The sequence below is a fragment of the Ranitomeya imitator genome, chromosome 3 (assembly GCF_032444005.1).
Source record: "Ranitomeya imitator isolate aRanImi1 chromosome 3, aRanImi1.pri, whole genome shotgun sequence".
Classification (NCBI taxonomy): domain Eukaryota; kingdom Metazoa; phylum Chordata; class Amphibia; order Anura; family Dendrobatidae; genus Ranitomeya; species Ranitomeya imitator.
Window position 1 is genome coordinate 746,435,632 of NC_091284.1, and position 15,739 is coordinate 746,451,370.

The 15,739-nt window shown below is 47.7% G+C and overlaps 1 protein-coding gene across 1 annotated transcript in view; it reads right to left on the bottom strand.

The window, feature by feature from the left end:
- The window catches only part of COG6 (component of oligomeric golgi complex 6), a 181,314-nt gene that overhangs the window by 119,857 nt on the left and 45,718 nt on the right, over positions 1-15,739 (bottom strand). The window contains exon 8 of the mRNA XM_069758914.1: positions 4,636-4,729. Coding sequence (XP_069615015.1) covers positions 4,636-4,729 — 94 coding nt within the window. The remainder of the gene's footprint in view (positions 1-4,635; positions 4,730-15,739) is intronic.

Genomic DNA, 15,739 nt, shown 5'->3' on the forward strand with positions numbered 1-15,739 from the left:
ACATGTGCGTCTGGGTAATTTAACGCAAAACTCATTGCCATCCTAAGTATTAAAATATTAGCTGGAGGGGGGTTGTAAATGCACAATATAACATATTCACGAGAATTAATTAATGCATGAACAAAAACAAAACGTCCCTCTGTGTCCCGCCGAGTCGTCCGGGCCTCCCATCGAACATCTCTGTGTATTAACAATGATACCCCTCTCGAGTAGCTGGTGTGGAACGCATGAACATGCCATTGTACCCAGGGTTTCTGTACGCTTCTGGCTGTGTCTCTAGTTAAATGTGTTTCTACCAGGGCCACAATATGAGGATGATATCGCCTGATCTGGGAGAACACCTTAATTTTCTTCCGGGGTGATTTAATACCCCGTATATTCCAGGTCATACATATCAATTTAGACTCCATATTCATTCCTTAACCTATGGCATACAATGGTGGTCGAGAGAGGTCTACAGATTACGCATAAATAATTATAACAGTTCTGGAGGCGGCTTTTACCTAAATACTTATTAGTGCTAGTTAAACTGAACAAAAAAAGAAAACTTAACAAGAACTGAACAATCCAGGAGCATTGTTTATCGCTCCCATCATCAAATAAACCTGGGGATACCCCCGCTGACTCCAGCGTCCGGTATTGTTGGTATTTTGAACGCTCGCAGAGAGAGCTCCAATTTCAAAATTTAAAGAGGCATTAGTTGGTCGGAAACTTATCAGGGTTCCATTGCATTAGACTTCCCACGGGATCGCAGCCAGTCCTCTGCCTCCGATGGGTCAGTGAAGAACAAGGAGGAACCATTGCAGACCACCCGGAGACGTGCTGGATAGATCATGGAGTAGATGATGTTCTTGTCTGAGTTGTTTTTTGACATCCATAAATCTTGCCCGCTGTTTCTGAAGTTCAACGGAGAAGTCTGGGAAAATCGAGATTGTAGCACTATTAAACTTGATGGAACTCTTTTGTCGTGCCAGTCGCAGAATAGCATCTCTGTCCTTGCAGTTAAGGATGCGTGCCAGGAACGGTCTGGGTGGGGCTCCAGGAGGAAGGGATCTTGTAGGGACTCTATGGGCTCTTTCCACCGAGAACATTGGGGAGAATATGTCTCCCAAAGAGGATTTGAGCCAATCTTCCAGGAATTTTTCAGGTTGTTGGCCTTCTGAGCGCTCCGGCAGACCAATAATGCGAATATTGTTTCGGCGCAGTCTGTTTTCCAAATCGTCTGCCTTTTGTTTCCAGGCATTTATAGACCCAGCAACTTTCGTTAGTTTTGCCTCCATAGGTTTGATAGTGTCCTCCACCTGAGATACCCTTGTTTCAACTTCTGTTATACGTCCCTTCATGGTCTGCATGTCTTGCCTTAGGCGCCCCACCTCCGTATGTACATCCTCTATTTTTTCAGAAAGAGACGTCCTAGTTAGAGATATAGCTTGCATTAATTGTTCAGATGCTTGTTTAAGAGTCAAATCATCTTGCTCGCTCTCATCAACACTATCAGAGAGGCGGATTTTCCCGCGCTGAGCTTGTGAGTAATTATTTCTAAGAGATCTTGCACCATCTGAAGTGTCACTTCTAGCGAATTCTTTTAGCCTGTCAGCTGCAGTTGTATTCTTTGGACGGTGCATGGTTAATAATTGTGTGGCCCAACAAGGTAATTAAGTTAGGTCTGTAGGATTATTATACGGTCACACCAAGGCTGTGTATGATGTGTATCCCGGTTGGGCACCCTTATAGTCAGGAGGTATACTGGTGTATAATCAGGGGGCACAGGCTGCCAATATGGCGGAGACCCCTGTTACAGGGAAAGTTCTTTGCAGCGATGGCAGCAGAGGGGGGGCCCAATAAAAGTGCAGCCGGCTGGGTCGTGGTTAATAGGGGAGCGTGGGGCTCAATCTTCCAGAGCACTCACCACGATTCCCCGTAATATGTGCAGAGCAGGTTAAGCGCTCACCTCCCAGTCACGCTGCGGTGATAATGAGCCGCACCGCGCCTCCTACTGCAGGAGCGCGCGCTTCAGTGATGGCTGCCGCCCACACAGCCGCCGCCGCCAACGTAAGTCTCTCTGTCCCTCCGTCGGGCCCGGGTCCCGCAGCTCTAACCTGCAGGTGCCAGGTACCGTCTGGGGACCAAGAGGGGCTCCAGCCACAGCCACAGACAGCCTCGCGCCGTCTGCCCGCAGGGCGTCCTCCTGAGAAGATGGCCGCCGTTACACGTGGAGCTCACCGCTCCGTAAGGTATGTCCTCCCCTCCGACTTCTTCCAGTTACCGCTGTGGTCTCTTCCAGGGGTCGGCAGCCTCCAGGTCTCCAGAAGCCCCAGCAGAAGCAAATTGAGTGCTTAAAAGGGGGTCTTATATGCAGGATACATGCAGGATTCTAGGAGCTCTCACTATATGCGTCCTTCCTCGCTCACTCCATAGCCACGCCCCCTACACAGATATTTCTATTAAAATTATAATCTGACGGGTATTTGCTTAGGCTATTTACTCATAATAGTTTGTAAGCTTGCGAGCAGGGCCCTCATTCCTATTGGTATCCATTTTCAACTGTGATTTCTGTTATGCTGTAATGTCTATTGTCTGTACAAGTCCCCTCTATAATTTGTAAAGTGCTGCGGAAGATGTTGGCGCTATATAACTAAAATCATCATTATTATTATTATTATTATTATTATTATTATTATTATTATTATTATCTATAGCTTGTTGCACATATTATTGAAACGTTAATTGTTTTACAATATTTATGGCTCTTTTGGCTTAAACTTTTGTAGGGCGAAGTGGCTGACTACTTTTTTGCCATTTGGCTTCCATGTGTGATGATATCATAGTTACATAGTTATTAAGGTTGAAGGAAGACTATATGTCCATCTAGTTCAACCCATAGCCTAACCTAACATGTTGATCCAGAGGAAGGCAAAAAAACCCCATGTGCAAAGAGTAAGCTCCACATTGGGGAAAAAAATTCCTTCCCGACTCCACATACGGCAATCAGACTAGTTCCCTGGATCAACGCCCTATCAAGGAATCTAGTGTATATACCCTGTAACATTATACTTTTCCAGAAAGGTATCCAGTCCCCTCTTAAATTTAAGTAATGAATCACTCATTACAACATCATACGGCAGAGAGTTCCATAGTCTCACTGCTCTTACAGTAAAGAATCCGCGTCTGTTATTATGCTTAAACCTTTTTTCCTCCAACCGCAGAGGATGCCCCCTTGTCCCTGTTTCAGGTCTATGATTAAAAAGATCATCAGAAAGGTCTTTGTACTGTCCCCTCATATATTTATACATTAAAATAAGATCACCCCTTAGTCTTCGTTTTTCCAAACTAAATAGCCCCAAGTGTAATAACCTATCTTGGTATTGCAGACCCCCCAGTCCTCTAATAACCTTGGTCGCTCTTCTCTGCACCCGCTCCAGTTCAGCTATGTCTTTCTTAAACACCGGAGACCAGAACTGTGCACAGTATTCTAAGTGTGGTCGAACTAGTGACTTGTATAGAGGTAAAATTATGTTCTCCTCATGAGCATCTATGCCTCTTTTAATGCATCCCATTATTTTATTTGCCTTTGTAGCAGCTGCCTGACACTGGCCACTGAATTTAAGTTTGTCATCCACCCATACACCCAGGTCTTTTTCATTGACGGTTTCGCCCAGAGTTTTAGAATTAAGCACATAATTATACATCTTATTACTTCTACCCAAGTGCATGACCTTACATTTATCCCCATTAAAGCTCATTTGCCATTTATCAGCCCAAGCTTCTAGTTTACATAAATCATCCTGTAATATAAAATTGTCCTCCTCTGTATTGATTACCCTGCAGAGTTTAGTGTCATCTGCAAATATTGAAATTCTACTCTGAATGCCCCCTACAAGGTCATTAATAAATATGTTAAAAAGAAGAGGGCCCAATACTGACCCCTGTGGTACCCCACTGCTAACCGCTACCCAGTCCGAGTGTGCTCCATTAATAACCACCCTTTGTTTCCTATCCCTGAGCCAGCTCTCAACCCACTTGCACATATTTTCCCCTATCCCCATTATTCTCATTTTATGTATCAACCTTTTGTGTGGCACCGTATCAAAAGCTTTTGATATATATCGTCCTACATCAAAAGTGAATCAGTGGACTTTATTTTTTGTCACTTTGTCAATTTTTCTAATGCTGCATATTATCAGATACATTTAGTTATATATACATTTAGTTATATATACACATATACCCTATGTCCCACTGTACTCCCCTCTTTTCAGATGCCTTTTTTCCCTTTTAGCCCAGAGTGTTTTAATCATTCACACTAGTATCTAATGGAACGTGTATTTATTACTTTTGTATTTAATGATGTGTGGGCTCCCACTTTCTCCACCATATAAACAATTGCTTGATAAATAAAGATTTTTTACTTTCATGATCTTCTCTTGTTCGGACCTGGTTTATGACCATTTGTTCGTTGTTTTCGCTTTTGGGTTTATAATTCTTCCGAATGGTCTGCCATTCATTTTCTACCAAGTGTATGTCAATGGTATCCTTTATTTTATATGTGCCACATATGTATGGTTTAATGTATATTATCTGCTCGGTCCAAAATACGCTTTGCTATACAAGGCTACAGATCAGAGATTTACTCACTTATACAGGACGGGTCTATCTTGTAAAGCGTCCATGGCCTGAGACAGAATAGGGGAAATATCGCACGATTCCTGAGTCAGCGTTCTGCATTCATCTATCCAAAGCAATAGAATAAAATGTTATAGGAGCAGACATCCACCAGAGATGTGCAAAACTAAGACAGGGTCATAATTAATGGGTCTGCACAGTTTTAGAACCAATTCCCCCAAAGTGAAAAAAATAAATAAATTGCAAAAAGAAGGAATCATTAAAAAAGATACCTACCGCTAAAATCCTCCGCCGCGCCAGTAATCCACGCTGGGACAGGAAGAGATGACATCCGGTCCAGTCACCTGACCCTGCAGCCGATCAGTGACCGCAGCAGTCACGTGGCATCATCACTTCTAGACCCAAGAAATAGCAGCGAGATGTTGGCTGTAATGCACAGCCGACATCTTGTACCGGCAATGACCAGAGCTCACTCCGATCGCTGCTGTATAAAGATGTAAAAGCCGCTGTCAAATTGCTGATCGTGAGATTAAATGGTGCAGCTGCAGAAGGGGGAACCTGAATGATTGTCATGCCAGCTGGGAGACTACTGGAGGCCCCCACGGCTGCCATCTTTGTCCTCCTGTGAAGCCTGTAGTTTGGGGTCGTAGGAGAACATAATTTTATCTATATACTGCAATCATTTGTTATTGCAGTATATAGAACAAGCACTAAAATGACTGAAGGTTCAAGTTCCTTAAGGTGATTAAAAAAAAAAAAAAAAAAAAAAAAAAAAAGATTACTCTGTCACCTCATTGGGGGACACAGGACCATGGGTGTTCTGCTGCTGTCCACTAGGAGGCGACACTATGTATACTCTGAAAAAGATTAACCGTGGCTCCTCCTCTGCAGTATACACCCCTGGACGGCGTCAGCCTTCTCCAGTTTTTGCTTAGTGTCGCATAGGAGGCACACCTAAGATTTTTTACTCTGTTTTTTCCGACGGATTACAGATGAAGAAAAGTGGGTCTCCTGTGAGACTCCCGGCATGGATCCTTCCTCGGCCCCCTATTATGGGGTGCCCAGTTGAAGTAGAGATGGCTATTCCCTATGCCGCTCCCTCCCCAGTCCCTCGGGTGCTGGTTCGAAGTCGAGAACCCCCCTCCTTCCCCAATTCCCTTTGGTTTATGGGTTGAGGTTGAGGCGAGGATGAAGCCCCCTGAAGGTCATAGCAGCACCCTCCCTAATCCCCCTCTGGGGGCATTAGGTTGAGACGCCTCAGGTAGGGCCTGTACAGGCAGCTCCCAGCAATGGGCCAGCACACTGTGCCTGCATCCAGGGACCCCAGCACAGCTGCGGGCTCCTTTCGGGGCCGGGGGGAGTGCAGGCAGGCATGGCACAATAGAGACACAGGGCTCCCTGCACCCCTGTATCTGCGGCAGCACCAACTCTATACTGCCTCAGGGGGACCCCTCACAGGGCCCCCCCCTTCCGCTTATAGCCCTTTCCCCCCCCCGCTATCTTGCCTTCAAATCCAGGGGGGTCCGGTTCAGATGCGACCCCCTCCCGGACTTCCACGCCGGCCTGGAGCCTTTCTGTGCATCAGGCATCTAACTTAGGCCGCAGCTTTGGCCTAGCTGAAGCTGCCGCCTCCTCTCCGCCCCCGGATGACAAATATGACACTCTACAGTGTCACAGAGGGGGCGGATCAAGACAGAAAGATCGCGCTTTTACACAGCTTTGCCGCCTTTTTCCTCACTCTCCGCCCCCTTCTCCCCCTGCCTCTTCTCCTCGGCTGCCATTTCTACTGCAGCAAGGATTAACCCTGCATCTTCCGGTCAGCAGGACCAAGCCAGCCAGTATCCGGGGGGCACCGGACTGTGGTTCTTCGGTGCTGGACCTAGGAGCAAACTGGTGGGGCAAGGTCACAGCTGAGTTGTTTTACTCGGCTGTGAATCCATATTCCCTATAAGGCTTCCCTATAGGTTCCTCTGCATAGCCCTTTTGCACTCTGTGCACTATGCCGGGCTCAAGGTCCAAGAGAACCAGGCAGGACTGCTATTATGCATTCTGCACAGCCTGCAGGACCGCTCTCCCAGTGGCAGCACGTACCCGCACTGCCAGGACTGCACTCAGACTACTGTGTCAGAGCCCCAAGAGGTCCCTGACAATGCTTCAGTGTCTAATGCCACGCCGGAATGGGTCACTCAGATGTCGCAATCTATGACGCAGTCTATAGATAACCTAACCTCCACATTGCTTCAGGCTCTGCAGAGTCATGCCTCGGCTATGACCGCTACCCAGCAAAGAGAGAGCTTGACTCAGGGACAGGACGGCCCTGGCACATCCACGTCTAGGTCAGGACGCAAGCAAACCCACAGGTCACGTTCATCTGCGTTATCCCAGCAGGTAGAACGCATGGCTCATTCAATTTTCGAGGCTGCAGGGGCATCCCTGGCTCCTGCGTTCGCTTCAGTATGGGCTGCCAAGGCCATTCTGGCCTGGGCCAAAAATTTACAAGCTGGCCTCCAAGCATCCACTCCTGAGCTGTCGGACCAAGCGGTTCAAATAGCAGTTGTAGCAGATTACATGCTTCATGCAGCTCTGGATTCAGCAAGGGGTGTAGCGGGGATAGCATCAAACGCCATCACAATTCGGCGTATCCTCTGGCTGCGGGAATGGAAAGCGGGCTCAGCCTCAAATAAGTCCCTCACACACCTCCCCTACCTCAGTGAGCGACTTTTTGGTGAACAGTTGGACACGATGATATCCAACCCCACCGGGGGTAAGAGTACCTCTCTTCCCCAACTGAAACCTTAATGCACTTTCAAGAAGCATAACCAAACTCGATTCCAATCCTTTCGGAATTCTTCGGGCTGGTCCGTCTCGCGTCCAGCACAAAATCGTAACCGTTCCCCACGCAGGGACAACTCACGGTCGATGCAAAGGTCGGACAAGACCTGGCAGTCAAAAGCAGCCCAGAGGAGGAAAATCTCAGACTTTCTCCTCATCATGATTCACAGACTCCGGAAGACACCACACCCGTAGGCGGACGACTTTTGCTCTTTCATCAAGGCTGGCTGCCTATTACAGAAGACAGGTGGGTCAGTGAACTAGTGTCTTCCGGATACAAGATAGAGTTCACCTCCAACCCACTGGACCGATTCTTCCTTTCTGTCCCCCCCAAAACCACCGGCCAAGGCTCGTGCCTTCCGACAAGCGGTCTCCTCGCTTCTTCAAGCAGGAATCATAGTACCTGTCCCCACGGCCGAGCGCTTCCGAGGGTTCTACTCCAATCTATTCGTAGTCCCCAAGAAAAGAGGCAGTGTGCGGCCCATATTGGACCTAAAACAACTCAACAAATATGTACGGGTCCGTCACTTCCGCATGGAGTCTCTTCGGTCCATCATTGCGTCAATGGAGAAGGGAGAATATCTCGCCTCCATAGACATACAAGTCGCATACCTGCATATACCGATTGCACCTGCCAATCAGAGGTTTCTTAGGTTTGCAATCGACCAGGACCACTACCAGTTCGTGGCTCTCCCGTTCGGACTCACCACGGCTCCCAGAGTGTTTATTAAAGTCATGGCAGCCACCATGGACGTCCTGCACTCCAGAGGCATAGTAGTCGTTCCATACTTGGACGATCTACACATCAAGGCTCCCACCTTCAAGTACTGCAAGCTCAGCGTCTCAATTACAAATCGACACTCTGAGTCGCATGGGCTGGTTAGTCAACTTACAAAAGTCGTCACCAACCCCGAGTCAGTCTCTGACCTTCCTGGGAATGCTATTCAACAGGGGTCTAGTGCTCCTTCCCAAGGACAAGGCACTGGCTCTTCACCTAGGAGTTCGCACCCTCCTCCGCAAACCCCCCCCCGTTCTCTCCGGTTTGCCATGAGAGTCCTCGGCAGGATGGAGGCAGCAATAGAAGCCGTCCTATTTGCCCAGTTTCACCTCAGGCCTCTCCAACTAGCCATTCTCAAGTCCTGGGACAGGAATCCCTTTTCTCTCGACAGGGAGTTCCGGCTAACGTCAACCAAGAGGTCTCTGCACTGGTGGCTCAAGCCAACCTCGCTAGCAAAGGGGAAATCCTTTCTCACAGGTCAATGGAACGTTCTGACCACCGATGCAAGCCTGATGGGTTGGGGTGCAGTGCACCAACACCACAGGGCAAGTGGTCCCCAGTGGAAGCGACCATGCCCATCAACATCCTGGAAATTCGTGCCATCCCCCTGGCATTGAGGGCCTTCCATCACTTACTGGCAGCCTCTCACATCAGAATACAGTCGGACAATGCCACGGCTGTGGCATATGTGAACCACCAAGGGGGAACCCGCAGTACCCAGGTGATGCGAGACATGTCACATAACCTCCACTGGGCAGAGCACACAGGGTCGGTTCTCTTGGCGGTCCACATTCCAGGTGTGGACAACTGGGAAGCAGACTTCCTCAGCCGACAAGGAATAGATTCGAAGGAGTGGTCTCTCCATCCCGAAATTTTTTGCCAGATTTGCCATCGCTGGGGGGACCCCGGATGTGGACCTAATGGCATCCCACTTCAATGCCAAGGTCTCCAACTTCATGGCCATAACACACGATCCACGGTCGCTCGGAGCAGACGCTCTGGTTCAGGACTGGACCCAGTTCCAGCTTCTGTACACTTTTCCACCTCTTCCCCTGATATCCAGGGTGGTGAGGAAGATCAAGCAAGAGGCAGTTCCAACCATCCTAATCGCACCAGACGTACATGGTACGCCGACATCGTACAACTTACATTAGACGCCCCCAGGCGTCTCCTCGACCGCCCCGTTTGAAAAATGTCAAATATTTTTGGAAATAAATGCAAAACAAAGTAAGCGAAATTTACCACTAACAGAAAGTACATTAGGTCAGAATAAAACGGTCTTGGAATCCCTGCAATCATTAGAAGAAGTTTTCTTTAACTTGTGCGAATCTCGTGGCCAGACTTCACTCCCTTATTCCTTACCCAAAGTACTTGGTTTTCTCCAATCGGGTTTGGAGGCCAGGCTGTCCCTGGGCTCACTTAAGAGCCAGGTGTCAGCCCTCTCAGTGCTTTTTCAAAGGCGCATTGCTACCAAGCCGCAAGTAAGGACTTTTCTTCAGGGGGTTTCCTGATTGGTTCCCCCTACAGACGACCACTAGAAACGTGGGACCTCAACCTGGTCCTGACAGCACTGCAGGAACCACCCTTCGGTCCCCCTCCGCCTTCTATCCCAGAAGGTGGTTTTCTGTTGTGAATTCTGTTGTCAAGCTCCCTCCTGTGGTCATGAATGGTACTTCGGCTGGTTCTGTCCATGGGCTTCCTCTGTTGGTTGTGAGTGGGTCTGCGGCTTCGGAGTTTCCTTCCACAGGTGACGAGGTTAATTCGTTAGCTGGCTGCTCTATTTAACTCCACTTAGATCATTGCTCCATGCCACCTGCCAATGTTCCAGTATTGGTCTAGTTCACTCCTGGATCGTTCTTGTGACCTGTCTTCCCAGCAGAAGCTAAGTTCCTGCTTGTTTTTCTTTGTTTGCTATTTTTCTGTCCAGCTTGCCATTTTGATTTTTGTCTTGCTTGCTGGAAGCTCTGGGACGCAGAGGGAGCGCCTCCGCACCGTGAGTCGGTGCGGAGGGTCTTTTGCGCCCTCTGCGTGGTCTTTTTGTAGTTTTTGTGCTGACCGCAAAGTTACCTTTCCTATCCTCAGTCTGTTCAGTAAGTCGGGCCTCACTTTGCTAAATATATTTCATCTCTGTGATTGTATTTTCATCTTTACTCACAGTCATTATATGTGGGGGGCTGCCTTTTCCTTTGGGGAATTTCTCTGAGGCAAGGTAGGCTTTATTTTTCTATCTTCAGGGCTAGCTAGTTCCTTAGGCTGTGTCGAGTTGCATAGGGAGCGTTAGGAGCAATCCACGGCTATTTCTAGTGTGAATGATAGGATTAGGGATTGCGGTCAGCAGAGTTCCCACGTCTCAGAGCTCGTCCTATACTATTTGTAACTATCAGGTCATTCCGTGTGCTCTTAATCACCAGGTCCATTATTGTCCTTACCACCAGGTCATAACAGTTTTCCTGGTGGCAATCACCTCGCTACGAAGGGTGTCTGAACTGACAGCACTCTCCTGCAGACGGCCCTTCCTGGTTTTTCACCAGGACAAGGTAGTTCTCCATACAGTCCCATCTTTCCTTCCGAAGGTTGTGTCCCACTTCCACCTCAATGCCATCCTTTTGTCCAGTCCTGGTTCATAGAGTGGAGACGGCTTTGCATATGCTTGACCTTGTCAGGACATTGCGTATATATGTGTCTAGGACTGCGTCCTTCCAGAGGTCTGATTCTCTTTTCCTTCTTCCGGAAGGCGGCCGCAAGGGTCTGCCAGCTTCCAAAGCTACCCTTGCCAGGTGGATCAAATCCACCATACAAGACGCCTACCGCCTTAAGAATTCTCTTCCAGCTGGTATTACGACACACTCTATACGGGCGGTAGGGGCCTCCTGGGCCATTCCGCACCAGGCTTCGGCACAACAAGTGTGTAAGGCGGCCACTTGGACTAGTCTACAGTTTACTAAACACTACAGGGTTCATACCCAGTCCTCAGCGGACGCGAGCCTGGGTAGATGTGTTCTGCAGGCGGTGGTGCCCCAAGTGTAGCGGCCTGTCTGCACAATATTTGTCCATTGCTTCCCACCCATGGACTGCTTTGGGACGTCCCATGGTCCTGTGTCCCCCAATGAGGCGACCGAGTAAAGGAGATTTTTGTGTACTCACCGTAAAATCTCTTTCTCTTAGCCTCTAATTGGGGGACACAGCTCCCACCATGTTGCCCTTCCGGGCCATTGTTACTGTCGAGTTCTCATATTGTTTGCTTGAGCTCATACATAGTTGCCTTCTTATAGGCATGGTTATGTTATTCATGTCACGTTCCTCCTACTGCTTTTGCACAAAACTGGAGAAGGCTGACGCCGTCCAGGGGTGTATACTGCAGAGGAGGAGCCACGGTTAATCTTTTTCAGATTATGCATAGTGTCGCCTCCTAGTGGACAGCAGCATAACACCCATGGTCCTGTGTCCCCCAATTAGAGGCTAAGAGAAAGATTTTACGGTGAGTACACAAAAATCTCCTTTTTTCAAATACGAACAATAAAAAAATATATAAAAATTCACATCACTGCTCTTTTCTCCCATAAATTAAGAAATATGTGATATTATAGTCTGTAAAAGTCCAATCAAAATAAAAAAAATGTAAAGTAACACAAACGGTAAGAGCCATAATGAGAAAAAAAAAACTAAAAAGCCAAAATTGTGGTTTTTCAGTTATTGTACCTCTGTAACAAAAATGTGCTAAAATGCCATCAAAGTGTCATCTCTACCCTAACATGGTATCAATATAGACATCAGTTCGATAAGCAAAAAAAAATGTAAATAGTTAAGGGTCTCAGAACATGGGGACATGAAAAAAAAAAAAAAAGAGTTCCATCTATGTGGATGGAAAAATAAGAATTTTTGGCTCTTGGAAAAATAAAAGGAAAAAGAAGGAAGTGCAAACGCGAAAAATTGCACAATGTTTACAAGGAGCTGCCACAGAGGGTTATATTAGCTGTCAGTTACTGGGATGCCCGAAGTCGGACACCCACCAATTAGATATTATCCTAATAATAGGTCCTCAATATCTTGTTTGGACACTGCCATCAAAAAAAAAATAATTACACATTTTTCAAAATGTTTGAAAAATGTAAAATATTTTTGGAGATAAATGCAAAACAAAGTAAGCGAAATTTACCACTAACAGAAAGTACAATGTGTCAGAATAAAACGGTCTTGGAATCCCTGCAATCATTAGAAGCATTTACACAAATACAAAAAAGAGAAAAGCAATAGACCATAGAAGGGGATCACCTCAGACAAGGATCAAGTGAAAAATATATAGTTTTTATTCCATACACATATAGACACAAGAAAACCACAGAACACAAACATTAAAAACATTTAAAATCGGTCATCCAAGTGACCTACAAATATATCACTTAGGCCTATAATAGGGCCAAAACCCCTGAATACCAACTCCCCAGTGTATACAATATTACATGGGGCGTGTCCTAGCTGGCCATGTGAGTGGAAGCAGGGAAGAGTGCTCCTGCTGCCATAAGGACAAAAATCCTGCTTTAACCCCGATTTTCGGGTAAACTCACCTAAATCCGGCTGGCTGAAGGTCCGGAGAGTGCAGCAGTGCGGAGCAGCAGGTCCGGAGTCGGCAGCGATGACCAGGAGGCGGCAGAAAGACGCTGGCACCAGCGATGCAGGAGCCGGCCAAGATGGCTCCAATGCTAGGGAGGACGCCGAGAAGGAGAACGCCGCATGTCAGCGGCGCATGGAGGTGGCCGCAAAGCTGCAGCAGTATGCCAGAGTGGAGGCTGCTGAGGAGGCAGAACCAGGATCTGGAGCTGACCAGGAGGAGGAGGAAGCAAGCACAGCCGAGCAGCATGAGGTACAGAGGGGGAAGGAGAGAGGCAGCATGGCTGGGGCTAGTGGGGGACCTGAAGCCATATCACAGGGAGAGGAGCCGACTCTTAGAGATGTTATCACACTGATCTCTTCATGTCAGCAATCCCTGAACTCCTTGGCCCAGCAGATGCAGGAAGTTAAAGGGGATACGGCACAGATTAATGCGGCTCTGCAGAAAATGGACAAACGTATAGGAGTGGTGGAGGAGAGGGTGAGCACGGCAGAAGATCACATAGTTAAGCTACAAAAAGCTGAAAAGAAGTTCGCCCAAGCAATAGCCGAGCTCGCTGCCAAAAATGAGGATCTGGAAAATAGATCCAGAAGAAATAATATACGTATAGTGGGGCTGCCTGAAAAGACTGAGGGGAGAAATCCCACTGAGTTTGTGGAGAACTGGCTGCTGGAGAAGATTGGGAGCACAGTGTTGACAAAAGTCTTTGCTGTTGAACGGGCTCATAGGGTCCCGCCGCAGCCCCTTGCCCCAGGAGCAAATCCCCGTACCATGCTTGCTAAAATACTGAACTACAGGGACAGAGACATTATCCTCAGAAAGGCTAGAGAGATGGAGGATCTGACGGCTGGAGGTCAGAAAATCGCCATTTATCCGGATTATTCCGCTGCGGTTCAGAAACAGCGGATGAAGTTTACTGGAGTCAAGCGGCGACTGAGGGAGCTGGGAGTGCAGTACTCAGTGATGTTTCCCGCCAAGCTGAGACTGGTGGCTTTTAATAAGACCCACTTTTTCTTGACACCGGAGGACGCTACCCAGTGGCTTGATACTCATGAGAAAAAACTTAAGGGAATGGGCGACTGACATTTCGGCGAGATCCAGTTGGGATTTGTTTTCTCTGTCGATAGAGGAGAGTTCTGCGCTCGTTAGCAATGGTTAAAGAGTTGAGCAACTGTTGGGGGTTTTGCTGGGCCATATTGAAGGAATGGCCGGAGGGGACAGTACCAACTACTAAGTACGGGGGAGGAGGGTTATGCTGGGTACTGTGAACTGGTTTGGTACTTTTTCTATATGTTAATATAAGTTGAAATGTTAAGATACAATAAAGTGAAAGTTGGCGGGGAAATTGTGATTGCTATGACAGCGGGACGCGAATGGAGAGGGTTAAGTAAGGGAGAGTGTTCGCAGTGGGCAGTGGAGCCCCACTCTTGATGAGAGGAAGAATGCGTTATATTGGGGGGGTTAGGGGGGCAAGTTGGGAGGGGGCAGGGGGGGTGGGAGGGTTGGGGCAGCTCATACTTGGGAAATTGGATACTTTAAGAAATGATGAGCCACATGATGGGAGATTGTATTAAAATATTGAGTTGGAATGTGAGAGGTCTGGCGGATAAAACACGGCGGGCGGCAAGTCTGCAGTATGTCCGAGAACAGAAAGTCTCAATGATATGCCTGCTGGAGACACATTTAGTGCGGGAGAGGGTGAACATATTGAATAGGCGCTGGATACAGAGGGCGTATCATTCTACTTTCTCGACGTATTCTAGGGGTGTGTCTGTGTTAATACTTGCGGGGGTGCAGTATGAGGAGGTAATGGTAAAAGAGGATGTCGATGGTCAGTATGTGGTGGTGAAATGTAAAATGAATGGAGTATTGATGTGTATAGTGGCAATGTATATTGCGCCCCCATACTCAAGTAAGAAGATAAGAGAGGTGCTGGAGAGGGTAGAGCGCTGGGGACCGTTACCATTACTAATTATCGGTGACCTTAATAATATATGTGATGACTTTTGGGATAAGAACAAAAACCCCCAGAATAGGACGGCGGGACATATCACTACGTTTGGGACTTATGTCGGGGAAGTGGGCATGGTTGATTTATGGAGAGTTAGGCATATCGGGGAAAGGGCGTATTCATGCTACTCACCAGCTCATGGTACGCTGTCTAGGATTGATCTGGCACTGGGTAACCGATTACTAGATACGATGGTAAGGGACGTGAGATATTTACCTAGGGCTCTCTCAGACCATAGTCCAGTTGAAGTGGAATTTCGATCAGTGGGGACACGGAACAGGAGCAGAAGGGAGTGGAAAATTCACCCTAATTGGCTACACAGTATAGACTTGGAGAAGATTAAGAAGGAATTGGTGGAATTTTTTGAGATAAATGAGGGTAGCGTAGATGTGCTTACTGTGTGGGAAACCATGAAAGCGTACTTGAGAGGGCTGTTGTTTAGGGATATTAGCAGGTGTAAGCGGAAATCGAGAGAGGCAGAGAGGCTGGCGATAGATGGGCTGAGGGTGGCTGAAGAGGAGATGGTAATAATGGGTACTTTGGAGGCTGGGAGGAGGTTAAAGGCAGCTCAAAGCCAGCTAGAGGCGGTCTTGCTGAGTAAGGCTGAAAGGAAGAGGGAATTCATGAATTTGGCCTATTACCAGGAGGGTGAATCAGTGGATCATTTGCTGTCGCTGGTGGCATCTGCCCAGAGAAATACTTCCTTTGTTCACTCTTTGGTGACTGGGAGTGGTGTTGCTGTTTCTGAGACTTCAGAGATTTTGGAGACTTTTGCAGATTTTTACGCAGACTTATACTCCTCACGGGTAGATGGGTCAATGGAGGAAACGGTGGCGTTCCTTGAGGAGTTGGAGCTCCCGAGGCTGAGTGACACAGCTAGGGAGGA